We start from the raw sequence: 13,669 nt of genomic DNA, 5'->3' as shown, positions 1-13,669 counted from the left end.
TGTTTCAGATGTTTCAGGAGGGAGGGGTTGGACTTCAGAGCTGAGGCCACAGAAGAACAGCTGATCTCTGACAAACTGCAGTTCATCAACCTGAATAAAGAGAGAAAGAAGTGAGATTAGAGGACAAAGTTTGATGTTGAAGTCATTGAGACTGAAGAAGGTTCAGACTGGAAGAGTTTAGAAATGTAAAGTCCAAACAGCTGAAGCCTCCAGGAGGAGAAGAGTCTCATCAACATGCTGATCACTAACATGCTGCAGAGCTCAGTCCATCTCTGTCCTCCAACATCTGGATCACAACACACACACACACGCACACACACACGCACGCACGCACACACGCACGCACGCGCACGCACACACACGCACACACACACACACACACACACACACACACACACACACACACAGTTATTGTGTTTTTATTCTTTCCTAAATATTTTAAACTCTAAAGGTTTTTCTTTAATGTTGAACAAGTGTGAATATTTCATTCCAAACTCTTCTATACTGAACTCCAAACCTTTCAACATTTGTTTCCTGAATATTTTATAACTTTGGGGTATATCTCAGTGTAGCTGTTGGTAAAATAAAGGGTTAAACATAGAACTATACAACATAGAACTAGTGTTGTCACGATACCAACATTCTGGTAACGATACCGATACCACCATGTAGTTCGATACGTTTCCAAATAAACAGAGAACACAAAAAATGTCATTAGATACAGCCTGTCTTAAGTACGACCAATGTCTTTAAATGGTTTGTCACTATGCAGTAATCTTTGACAACCTGCAGCCCCTCAACCTGAATAAAGAGAGAAAGTTTCCAGATGTGTGTCAGTAGTTTGGAGATAAACTCAATCACCCTCTTTACTGGTTTCATCTCCATTTAGTCTCAATCTGAAGATTTGGTTTTACATTTGATAATAATTTCTATGATTTCTTCCTTTCTAATGAAATGTCTCTGGGTCTCTCTCTTTACACTCTTTAATAGATTTCATGTGTCTTTAATAGGATTCTGCTTTTCTTACATTTCACCACTTTTATTCATATTTATTTAAATCATTTCTTAGTTGTAGTTAACTTATTTTTGTATTTCACATATTTATGTGCCACTTCTTTAGTTTAGTGTTTTATAGATTCTCTGTATCCTGTATTTTTCCTTTTGACAGAATCTTTTAATCCTTCTTTGATCAATAGAAGATCTTTGTTATTGTTTTCTTTGTTTAACATTTCTTCCTAATTCTGCATTTCTTACAGCTTTATTCACATTGTTGTCTAGATATTCTGATTCCCAGTCACTTGTAATAAATAGCTCTTTTCCACCAGCTCCTACTCAGCCTTACTCCACTTGACCCTACTGGCCTTGCCTCTACTCCACTCAGCCTCACTTGTTTTCCATTACAATAGAACGACCACGGTGTGGGCGGAGTCATCAGAGCTTTCTCCGTCATGCACAAGTAATCACCCCGATGTGATGCTTCACTGTCCGGTGTTTCGGTTTCACTGGTGCTCCTGTTAACTGGTGACTTCTGCCACAAACTGTTAGTAGCTACTGATGTTAAAATAAGAAAAACAAACCAGACGATACTTTAAATTCTAATGGAAATGTGGTTAAACAGCGTTCACCAGGACAGCTGCAGACTTTGGTCTTTTTTTTTTTTATTGTGTTCAGGTTTAAAAAATGGTGGGTGAATGAGCAGCCTGCTGTCTTCTCATCTTCGCTCGCTTGGAACCTCAGTGTACTACGGTGTACCATGAAAGTACCTGGTAGCAGGGACCATCATGTAGTGGGAAAGTGTCAAAAGTGAGTAGAGTCAAGAGGAGTAAGGCTGAGGAGGTGGAGCAGCACCTTAACCTATTTAAGGTGCTGCTCTGGTGAGGACAGGTAACTTGTTTAGAACGTATTCAGGAGCAACACTGATCAGGTCCAATCAGCAGTTTTTCCTTTGGACATGTCAAAGTATTTATTTGATATCCGCAGTCCAATTGTTGATTCCTGTCCTCAATGACTCGCCCAATACTGAGTTCCTCTAACACAGGGGTGGGCATTCCTGGTCCTCGAGGGCCGCAGTCCTGCACGGTTTCTATGTGTCCTCACATCAAGACAGCTGACAGCAATGATTGGCTCGTTATCAAGCTTTCTGCAGAGCCTCATCATGACAACTCAGTTGGTCTGAGAAGGGAGACGTGGAAAACACGCAGGAATGTGGCCCTCGAGGACCAGGAATGCCCACCCCTGCTCTAACACAATAAATGTTTCCTCCTACTGCCACTCTCCCTGGCCCGGTTCACAAACTGTGTCTGCACACCTGGCATCGATTAGGTGGAGGCTTTAGAACCTCCACCTTGCCCTAGCTCTGTACTCTGGACTGTCTGTATTACAATCTGTTGTCCTGATTGTTTTGTAAACAGTTGATGTTGTTGGGAACACTGGTTGTACATCAGGCAATTTGACTGTTGATGATGATGAGTAACTGTGATATGACCACTTTATTCAGTAATGAGTAATGTAACACGTTAATATTTCCAAACCAGTAATCAGATTAAAGTTACTTCTCCAAGTCACCATGCATTACTATTGCAGCATTACTATTGTAGCGTTACTATTGTAGTGATACTATTGTAGCATTACCATTGTAGCATTACCATTGGAGCATTACTATTGTAGCATTACTATTGTACCGTTATCACTGTAGAATTACTATTGTAGCGTTACTATTGTAGTGATACTATTGTAGCATTACCATTGTAGCATTACTATTGTAGCCTTACTATTGTAGCATTACTATTGTCACGTTACTATTGTAGCATTACTATTGTAGCCTTACTATTGTGGCCTTACTATTGTGGCCTTACTATTGTTGCCTTACTAGTGTAGCGTTACTATTGTGGCGTTACTATTGTGGCGTTACTATTGTGGCGTTACTATTGTAGCATTACTATTGTGGCATTACTATTGTAGCCTTACTATTGTACCGTTAGTAATAAAGCATTACTATTGTGGCATGACTATTTTAGTGTTACAATTGTAGCATTACTATTGTGGCGTTACTATTGTAGCCTTACTATTGTAGCCTTACTATTGTGGCATTACTATTGTGGCATTACTATTTTAGAGTTACTATTGTAGCGTTACTATTGTAGCATTACTATTGTGGCATTACTATTGTGGTATTACTATTTTAGTGTTACTATTGTGGCGTTACTATTGTAGCCTTACTATTGTAGCCTTACTATTGTGGCATTACTATTGTGGCATTACTATTTTAGAGTTACTATTGTAGCGTTACTATTGTAGCGTTACTATTGTAGCGTTACTATTGTGGCATTACTATTGTGGCATTACTATTGTAGCATTAGTATTGTAGCATTACTATTGTAGCCTTACTATTGTAGCATTACTACTGTAGCATTACTACTGTAGCATTACTATTGTGGCATTACCATTGTAGCATTAGTATTATAGCATTACTATAGAAGCATTACTATTGTAGCATTACTATTGTAGCATTACTATTGTAGCATTAGTATTGTAGCAATACTATTGTAGCATTACTATAGTAGCATTACTATTGTAGCGTTACTATTGTAGCATTACTATTGTCACGTTACTATTGTAGCATTACTATTGTAGCCTTACTATTGTGGCCTTACTATTGTGGCCTTACTATTGTTGCCTTACTAGTGTAGCGTTACTATTGTGGCGTTACTATTGTGGCGTTACTATTGTGGCGTTACTATTGTAGCATTACTATTGTGGCATTACTATTGTAGCCTTACTATTGTACCGTTAGTAATAAAGCATTACTATTGTGGCATGACTATTTTAGTGTTACTATTGTAGCATTACTATTGTGGCGTTACTATTGTAGCCTTACTATTGTAGCCTTACTATTGTGGCATTACTATTGTGGCATTACTATTTTAGAGTTACTATTGTAGCGTTACTATTGTAGCATTACTATTGTGGCATTACTATTGTGGTATTACTATTTTAGTGTTACTATTGTGGCGTTACTATTGTAGCCTTACTATTGTAGCCTTACTATTGTGGCATTACTATTGTGGCATTACTATTTTAGAGTTACTATTGTAGCGTTACTATTGTAGCGTTACTATTGTGGCATTACTATTGTGGCATTACTATTGTAGCATTAGTATTGTAGCATTACTATTGTAGCCTTACTATTGTAGCATTACTACTGTAGCATTACTACTGTAGCATTACTATTGTGGCATTACCATTGTAGCATTAGTATTATAGCATTACTATAGAAGCATTACTATTGTAGCATTACTATAGTAGCATTACTATAGTAGCATTACTATTGCAGCATTACTATTGTAGCATTACTATTGTAGCATTGCTATTGTAGCATTGCTATTGTAGCATTGCTATTGTAGCGTTAGTATCGTGGCATTACTACTGCAGCATTACTATTGTAGCATTACTATTGTAGCATTACTATTGTAGCCTTACTATTGTAGCCTTACTATTGTACCGTTAGTAATAAAGCATTACTATTGTGGCATTATTATTTTAGTGTTACTATTGTAGCATTACTATTGTGGCGTTACTATTGTAGCCTTACTATTGTAGCCTTATTATTGTGGCATTACTATTGTGGCATTACTATTTTAGAGTTACTATTGTAGCGTTACTATTGTAGCATTACTATTGTGGCATTACTATTGTAGCATTACTATTGCAGCATTAGTATTGTAGCATTACTATTGTAGCATTACTATAGTAGCATTACTATTGTAGCGTTACTACTGTAGCATTACTATTGTGGCATTACTATTGTAGCATTACTATTGTAGCATTAGTATTGTAGCAATACTATTGTAGCATTACTATAGTAGCATTACTATTGTAGCGTTACTATTGTAGCATTACTATTGTGGCATTACTATTGTAGCATTACTATTGTAGCATTACTATTGCAGCATTACTATTGTAGCATTACTATTGTAGCATTAATATTGTAGCATTACTATTGTAGCCTTACTATTGTAGCGTCCAGCAGGATGAGTTTCTTCTCTACAAAGACACTTTATCATTAAACAGAAGCGGCTGCTCGTTCTCTCCTCCAAACTAACAGACACACACAGAGCATGCAGTCTGACCTGACCCGCCCCCTTCTCCACTCTCAGCCAATCACAGACCAACTTGCTCTAATGGTGCGTTCAGGTGACACAAAATAATTGGAACCAAGAAATGTCAACACTAAACTATATCATTGCAACAAGAACTGCAGAGATGTTGAACTCTTTTTGTAGTTTTTTTCTTTTTCAATCAATCAATCGATCAATGAAAGACTTTATTTGTCCCCTAGGGGGGTAATTAAAAGCTTGAATAGCGCAGATAGTCCAAATATACAAATATATAAATAGATAAATAGATAAATAGTGCAACAACAGACTACAACTACATCACCACGTAAATAACTAGCTGCAATAGTAACAATCTGATAATAAAAGCGTGAGTCAGATATAAATACAACAAAGAATGAAGGTCAAAGGTTAAATATGTATCAGCAGGTGCAGGAGGCAGTGGTCAGCAGAGCTTTTGGCAAAACCGGTTGTAATTTCTATGTTCAGAGGATGGGGTGTTGTCGGCAGCTGTTAATAAATGTGTAATCTAACTTAGTTACTTTTAAAAACAAGTAATCAATAAAGTCACTAGTAATCAGTAATTAGATTACTTTTTCAAGGTAACTGTGTCAACACTGATTAGTATTGATCAAAGAGTCATGGATCATGAACAAAAAATGGAATCTGATGAGCATCAGAAAACCTCGGGGCACCACCTGTTTAACAGGAAATGATGCCAATTTATATCAGTCTCATCAAGATAGACTGTACAAAACTATTCATTGGAATTTGAAGTCATAGTTAAATTAATATCAATTAACACAATTAATCATAAAGGATGAAGAATTTCAGAGTTCCTGACATAGAAGAGGTCGACATTTCATCCACCCTTGTACACATTAATAAGACAGCAAGTAGTGACAGTAGGATTCCTAAGATTATATTCATTTAAAATGAAAAGAAGAAAACTACACAGATTCTGTGTGAGGGTCAGAAAGTAAAGACAGTGGTTCATGAAGCTTCATCTGGCCATCACTAGAATAAACTATTCTATTCTATTTTGACCCGTCGCTGTGCTTCACTCCACTGATTTGACTGGTTGCTTCATAAGAAGTACTGGTCACTGTGAGGCTCTTGCCTCTGCTCTCTCATCCTCCTCTCTTTCCTTGGTGGATCCTCAGCCTCCTAAGTGATGATATTTTCATCCAGCCACAGGAGCACACCTGAAGTGAGTGTCCTGCTGCTGCTGTGCTTGTCTCATGTGTGGTGTTCTTGCTCGTAGTCGTGTCGGTGTCAGAGTCTGAGGCAGAACTCTGTGACATGGAGCATCACAAACAAAGTGAGTGGAGGAAGTAAAGCTGCTGCTCTCCACCTGAACTTACACTGGAAACTTTACTTTGTAGTTTTACGTCCTGATTAATAGAGGAGGAAAATATCAAGAGGCTGTAGTGTTCTACTGAGAGGTTTTACTGATGTTCTAGAGATGTGAGCAGGAGAACAGAGAGTGGTGGATATTAATGATCAATAATGTCAGAACCTGAGAGCTTCCAGTTTACAGTGAGGACTCTCCAGTCCAGCCGAGAGCAGCTTCACTCCTGAATCCTGCAGGTTGTTGTAACTCAGGTCCAGATGTGTCAGACTGGAGGACTGAGAGCTGAGGACTGAGGACAGAGCTCCACAGCTTCTCTCTGACAGACCACAGCTGCTCAACCTGAAGAAGAAGCAACAATGAAAACCAGTTCAATGTGTGTCATGGACTCAGTTCTACATATTGTTCATGACCCACGTACACAGCTTTGTTGGAGGCTTTGACCACTGGCAGCAGCTTCAGAAGAGCCTCCTCTGAAGCAAAGTATTTCTTCAGGTGAAACTCCTTCAGATCTTCTTCTGATGACAGTAAGATGAAGACCAGAGCTGACCACTGAGCAGGAGACAGTCTACCAGTGGAGAGACGTCCTGATCTCAGGGACTGTTGGATCTCCTCCACCAGAGAACCATCGTTCAGTTCATTCAGACAGTGGAACAGATTGATGCTTCTCTCTGCAGACAGATTCTCACTCAGCTTCTCCTTGATGTACTGGACTGTTTCCTGATTGGTCTGTGAGCTACTTCCTGTCTGTGTCAGCAGACCTCGGAGGAGACTCTGATTGGTCTGCAGTGAAAGACCCAGGAGGAAGCGGAGGAACAAGTCCAGGTGTCCATTTGGACTCTTCAAGGCCTCGTCCACTGCTCTCTGATGGAGATGGTGGAGATTGTTCTTCATCAGGACTGTTTGTTGTTTTTCATCCAGGAGGTTGATTCCAGAGCTGATGAAGGTCTGATGGACATGAAGAGCAGCCAGAAACTCCTGAAGACTCAGATGGATGAAGCAGAAGACCTTGTCCTGGTACAGGCCTTGCTCCTCTTTAAAGACCTGTGTGAACATTCCAGAGTACAGTGAGGCTGCTCTGAGATCCAGGCCACACTCTGTCAGGTCGGAGTCATAGAAGATCAGATTTCCTTTCTGCAGCTCATCAAAAGCCAGTTTTCCCAGAGACTCCACCATCTCCCTGCTCTCTGGACTCCAGTGTGGATCTGTGGCAGCTCCTCCATCATACTTGACCTTCTTGACTTTGGCCTGGACCACCAGGTGGTGGATGTACATCTGAGTCATGGTCTTGGGCAGCTCTCCTCCCTCTCTGCTCTTCAACACCTCCTCCAGAACTGTAGCAGTGATCCAGCAGAAGACTGGGATGTGGCACATGATGTGGAGGCTTCGTGAGGTCTTGATGTGGGAGATGATCCTGCTGGCCTGCTGCTCCTCTCCGAACCTCATCCTGAAGTACTCCTCCTTCTGTGGGTCAGTGAACCCTCGGACCTCCGTCACCATGTCGACACAGTAAGGAGGGATGTGATTGGCTGCTGCAGGTCGTGTGGTGATCCAGAGGCGAGCAGAGGGAAGCAGGTTCCCCCTGATGAGGTTTGTCAGCAGCACATCCACTGAGGTGGACTCTGTAACATCAGTCAGGATCTCAGGGTGCTGGAAGTCCAGAGGGAGTCGACACTCATCCAGACCGTCAAAGATGAAGACCACCTGGAGGTCTTCAAAGCTGCAGAGTCCTGCTTCTTTGGTTGGAGTGAAGAAGTGATGAACAAGTCCCACCAAGCTGAACTTCTTCTCCTTCAGCACATTCAGCTCTCTGAAGGTGAATGGAAATGTGAAGTGGACGTCCTGGTTGCTTTGGTCTTCAGCCCAGTCCAGAGTGAACTTCTGTGTCAGGACTGTTTTCCCAATGCCAGCCACTCCCTTTGTCAGCACTGTTCTGATTGGTGGAGAGCTTCCAGGTGAGGCTTTAAAGAGGTCTCCTGGTCTGATGCTGCTTTCTGCTCTGGCTGCTCTCCTGGATGCTGTTTCAATCTGTCTGACCTCATGTTCCTCATTGACCTCTGCAGTCCCTCCCTCTGTGATGTGGAGCTCTGTGTAGATCTGCTTCAGGAGGGTGGACTCTCCTGCTTTAGAGAGCCCCTCAAACACAACCTGGAACCTCTCCTTCAGGGCACATTTCACCTTCTGTTGGCAGACTCCAGCAGAAGTTCCTGAAAAGAAGAAAGCAGGAATGAGTTGAGTGTGTTTGACATTGAATTGAAGATGACAGTGTGTTAGTGGAGATGTTTCTCCTCCATCAGCTCCATCCAGCTCCTCAGTGGAGACCAAACAGCCTCTGATCTGATGCAGATGTTTGCATCACATGAGCAGCAGAGTTCAGGAACTCTCTTTGTGTCTCCTCTTCTCTGCTGCTTGTTTTGGACTTTCTGCCTGTTTCACACTTTCTGTGTCGGACCTGGAAATGACCTGTGTTCTCTGGATGGACTCTGTTTCTGACTGCTTTCTGCTCCAGCTGAGAACATTTCAGCTTCATCTCCATCCTGTGAAATGAGATCAAATCCTCTTACTGCTCCACAGACGCTCAGCCAGCTCCTCCTGCTTCATCCTCCTCAGGAAGTCCAGGGTGATCCTCAGAAATGACTCTCTGCTGCTCCTCTGCTCTTCATCCTCATCCTCCCTCTCACTCTCTGAGCATGCTGGGTAATCTGGACTCAGGAGCTTCTTCATCTTCTTCAGCTCCTTCTTCATGAAAGTCACCATGTTGTCCTCCAGCAGCTGGAACAGAGAAACATCTGGAGTTGACTTTGAGCTGAAACTGAAGCCAGATTGAGATGTGAGTGTAAATCCAGTGCAGAGAGCAGGATGGACAACATGTGAAGCCAAATCACACTTCATGTGGGATCTCCAGCAGAAGCAGCTTCAAGCATCAGTGAAGCCTGGAAGCTGGATGAAGGTTGGACTGTTTCACTTTGGACGTGAATGGATCTAATAAGCTGAGTGTCTGTTTCATGTTTCAGCTGGAAGTCACAGCAGCTTCTTCTGTCTCATGATGTGACAGTAAAGTGTTGAATGGAGACGTGTTCTCACCATAAATGTGGAGTCCAGATGTTTTTGATGCTGAGGGGCGGAGCCACCAGGGAGAAGCTGGGAGCTCTGCTGGCTCACGCTGCAGAAACATGTTGACTTTGTTAAAGCTGCTGTGTGGTGTGATGAGGAATCCTGAGACAAACACTGATTCTCACCCCTCATCACCACTTCCTGCTCCACATTTAAAGGTATAGGGTTCCTCCTTAGACCAGTCACTCTTCATGGACACACAGCTGGATGGAAACCCAGAGTCAGAGCTAAAAACAAACACAACATCAGGAACAGACTGACTGGAACAATGGAAGATACATGGAAGAACTGAGACTTTGATTCTCAAAGTCAGACTTTGTGAAAATACTGTGAGGATATTTAATAGTTATAAACTGTAGTTCCACTTTTAAAGTCACTCTACCAGAAAAACAATCTTCAAAATGTACTTCCCATAAAACATCTCCCTTCTGCAGAGAGAATAAACCAAAACACCAAAACAAGACCATCAACACTCATTTGGACTCATTTCCAACCTGCAGTTTCCCAAATCGATCCACCAAAGTTGATGTTTACAAACCAAACATCAAACTGTGTTGATGTTTCCTAACTGACATCATCTTGGGAAATCTGCCACAAGGGTTTCTGGGATATCAAAGATGACGTCACAGAAGCTGAAGCAAAATGATCCACATTGGACTGATTCATCCCAAAATAAAAGACTGAACTTTCTCAGAGAAAGAGGATTAGAACCTCCAGAATATTCTTAAATGTTGTGAAACTGATCATTAATCAGCAAGAGGTCAACACACTGGTATGTTCCTTTAACTTTAAATGCTGGAATTATGTGTTTGTGTGAGTGTCATGACCAATTCCATTCAGAAAGGTATTAATGTATTAGAGATCAACATCAACAACTGAAACTGGATCCTACATGTTTCCCAAATGGATTCTGGTAGAATAACTTTAAAGTTAAAAAGTCAGCATATTTCCCCCCTGGTAACATCAACAACTGTTGCTCCTCCCTCTCACCCAGCAGCATCTCCACACTGCTCCACACCCTGGTCACCAGCCAGCAACTCTGGAACTTCTTCTCAACCAACATCCAAATCATCCAATCACTGACAACTTTCAAATCTTGTCTTCAAACTTTGAAACCAGCAGATTCATCATCAAAATAGGACTTTTGAAAGAGTGTAGGATCAGACTTTGCTGGTCAGTTTGCAGTTTGGACTCTTGTACTAAAATACTGGAAGTGAATCTTAGAGTGAGCACAACTTCTCTCACTCTGGTTTTGAGGAAATAAAAGAAAAGAAAGAGTTTCTTACTTTGTGTCTGAAGGTCCAGGTTCAGTACTGAAGAGTGGTGGATAATCTTTGGACCAGTCACTCTTCATAGACAAGCTGCTGGATACTGAAGACCCTGCTGTGTGTCTGAGCTTCTCACCTCTACACACACACACACACACACACACACACACACACACACACACACACACACACACACACACACACACACACACACACACACACACACACACACACACACACTTTGATGACTGTGTGATGAGGAGTCAAACATTTCAACCACCGATGATCCCGTCACTTTCTAATCTATTCCCAACCCGTCACCTGACACTGTCCCCAAACGTCACAAAACACCGTCCCCTTACTCTCTTCTGATGTGAGGAGGACAACCAGCCAAAACTACCCAGGAGGGGATTCTAGAATAAAGAGGTAGAATCTTCCTGAAAGGCCCAGTCAGTCACCAGATCTCAACCCAATAGAACCTGAATTTCTCCTCTTACAGATTAAACTTGGATTAGAAAGGCCCACAAAGCAACAGCAAGTGAGCGGCTCTGCGGTGAAGCCTGGAAGAGCATTAAAATAGAGGAAACCCAGCGAGCGCCTGATGACGTCATGAGTTCACAACTTCAGCCAGTCATTGCCTGCAAAGGCTTTTCAACAAGTGTGAGAGATGAAGGATTGATTCTCTCTTATTTCATTGGTTCAGTGACTTTTGAGCCTCTGACATGAAGGGATTGTGTTCAAATCCTTTAGTTCCTCACATTGTTATGGGATGTTTTAGTTGAAGCCACTGAATTAAAGCTGAAGTCTGGAGGGTTTCATTTCTATTTCCTGTGGTAACATACAGAACAAAATGAGACAAACTTTGTCTCTGGACAAATCTTTGTGGACCAAACTGTAAGTTAGTGATGTGGGACGTTTGGACTTCAGTGTCAAGTGGAGACGTCCACTTCCTTTAAACTCCCTGTTGGAAAGGTGACACTGCTCTGACCTTGGATCAGGTTAAGAGGAGTTAGAAACTCTGACCTGAAAAACAACACATGATCTTCTAGTCTTTGTCCTTTCCACTGCTTGTCCTTGTGTCTTTCATGATCACATTGGGACTGATCATGGGGACGGTGGAATGTCTCTGTACCTCATGTCCTTTACTGCAGCTCTTTTTCTGCTGCCTGTTGAAATCACTTCAGCTCACTTGGATGACTTGAAATCACTGAGCCTTGAGACGAGTCAATCCAGCAGAGCCACTTTTACTACATTTCATCTTTCTATGGAGTTTACATTTAGTGTCCATTCTTCTGTTTGCTGTTTGACTGAATGCAGGAGGGGGGGACGTCTCTTACCTGTCCACACACTCTGGTGGGTCTTCTTCATCCACGTCCCACATGTTGAGTCAGACAGAGAGAAACACACCAACCTGCTCAACACACACACACACACACACACACACACACACACACACACACACACACACACACACACACACACACACACACACCACGCCGAGACAAAACAGAGAAAGAAGAAAAACAAGAAGCATAAATAATGAACAAACAGAGGAAATAAGATGAGAGAAGAAAATATAGAAACATGAAAAATACAACAATCAATAGGATTAATGTCAGATGGAGGTTTCAGGGAAAACATGAAGCGTCTGGATGATAAATAATGAGATGATGGAGTCGTGTGTGTGTGTGTGTGTGTGTGTGTGTGTGTGTGTGTGTGTGTGTGTGTGTGTGTGTGTGTGTGTGTGGGTGTGTGGGTGTGTGTGTGTGTGTGTGTGTGTGTGTTTGAATGTTTTGACACAAACATGAGCCAATCAGAGCGAAGGAGGGCTGAAGCCCCGCCCACTGCTGAATGTTTTCAGAGTTTCTCCATGGAGAAGAAAAGAAGTGAAGAAAGGAGTTAAATGGAGGATGAAATGTTTGTCCAACAGGTGAAGAAGAAGAAAGCAGCTGTCAGAGGTTTGTGATGGTGTGAATGAAAGAGAAAAAGAGAAGTTAGAAAGTCTTTTGCTCCGTTGTGGAAGCTTCTAAAGAGCTGACAGAGTCTCACCTGAACTCTCTTCTCTTCTTCTTACAGACACTTTTCCACGTGTGAGGAAACTTGTGGAGAGAAGAAGCTGCTCTCAGTCTGTCTCAGTCTGTCTCAGTCCGTCTCTGATGTCTCAGTCCGTCTCTGATGTCTGACAGCGTCGACGTTCTCTTTCCTGCTCTGACACACCCAGAGGAGGACATTCCTGAGAAAACCTGTTTGAAACCTGCTTCATGACGTCAAGCTGAACTTTGAAGTGAAGGTGGAGCTTTAATATAAAGTCTGACACTTTATTTGGAGGAAGAAGTTTTCTCTTAGAACAGCTGTTCAACATGTGGCTCTTCAGCTCCTCTGTAGCGGCTCCCACAAGCTTCACTGAATCCCATTGAAATCAACATTGTGTTGTGGTGTCACTGGGAAGAAGGGCTCACATTATAAGGGGGTGGGGCCTGGTGACATAAGCGGCAAGAGCAGGTGTGGTGCATTGATGTCGGGGGTGGAGTCAGAGGGGGCGGAGCTTCACCTGTTGGAACGTTTGGCCTGACAGCTTCAGTCTGTGTGGAGAAACACAGACTCTCCACTCCACCCACCGTCTGTCTGCTTCCACCACTTCTACACTCTTTTATTTTCATTCTATTTACACACCAGAGTCTTTTTCAAAAGGAATCTGGTCTCTTGTGAAAACCACTTTGGAAAAAACAACAAATGAAAAAGAAAAACAAGCAAAAACAAGTAATGGGGATAAAACAGCTTACAACAGCAAAGATAAAAAACCTTAAATGAGCAGCGTTTTA

The 13,669-nt window shown here is 42.0% G+C and overlaps 1 protein-coding gene across 3 annotated transcripts in view; it reads right to left on the bottom strand.

Annotated features, from left to right (window-relative positions):
• Window positions 1-13,029, bottom strand: part of LOC308128373 (NACHT, LRR and PYD domains-containing protein 12-like) — a 281,629-nt gene extending 268,600 nt beyond the window's left edge. Inside the window, exons 1-9 of one of the 3 annotated variants that reach the window (XM_080494075.1) lie at window positions 12,897-13,029; window positions 12,185-12,258; window positions 10,866-10,985; window positions 9,705-9,806; window positions 9,550-9,628; window positions 9,030-9,237; window positions 6,887-8,672; window positions 6,634-6,807; window positions 1-90 (exon numbers count right to left, since the gene is read on the bottom strand). The exon at window positions 1-90 is cut by the window's left edge and continues 93 nt beyond it. In XM_080494075.1, coding sequence (XP_080350201.1) covers window positions 1-90; window positions 6,634-6,807; window positions 6,887-8,672; window positions 9,030-9,237; window positions 9,550-9,628; window positions 9,705-9,806; window positions 10,866-10,985; window positions 12,185-12,228 — 2,603 coding nt within the window. In that variant the 5' untranslated portion in view covers window positions 12,229-12,258; window positions 12,897-13,029. Of the gene's footprint in view, window positions 91-6,633; window positions 6,808-6,886; window positions 8,673-9,029; window positions 9,395-9,549; window positions 9,629-9,704; window positions 9,807-10,865; window positions 10,986-12,184; window positions 12,259-12,896 lie in introns of those variants that run through there. The other 2 variants (XM_080494073.1, XM_080494074.1) reach the window with 2 other exon arrangements.
• Between the last annotated feature and the right edge of the window lie 640 nt (window positions 13,030-13,669).

This window comes from Lipophrys pholis (assembly GCF_963383615.2).
Source record: "Lipophrys pholis genome assembly, contig: SCAFFOLD_24, whole genome shotgun sequence".
In the NCBI taxonomy this organism is placed as follows: domain Eukaryota; kingdom Metazoa; phylum Chordata; class Actinopteri; order Blenniiformes; family Blenniidae; genus Lipophrys; species Lipophrys pholis.
Note: the sequence above shows the minus strand (reverse complement) of the source record. Positions and strands in the feature narration are given on the sequence as shown.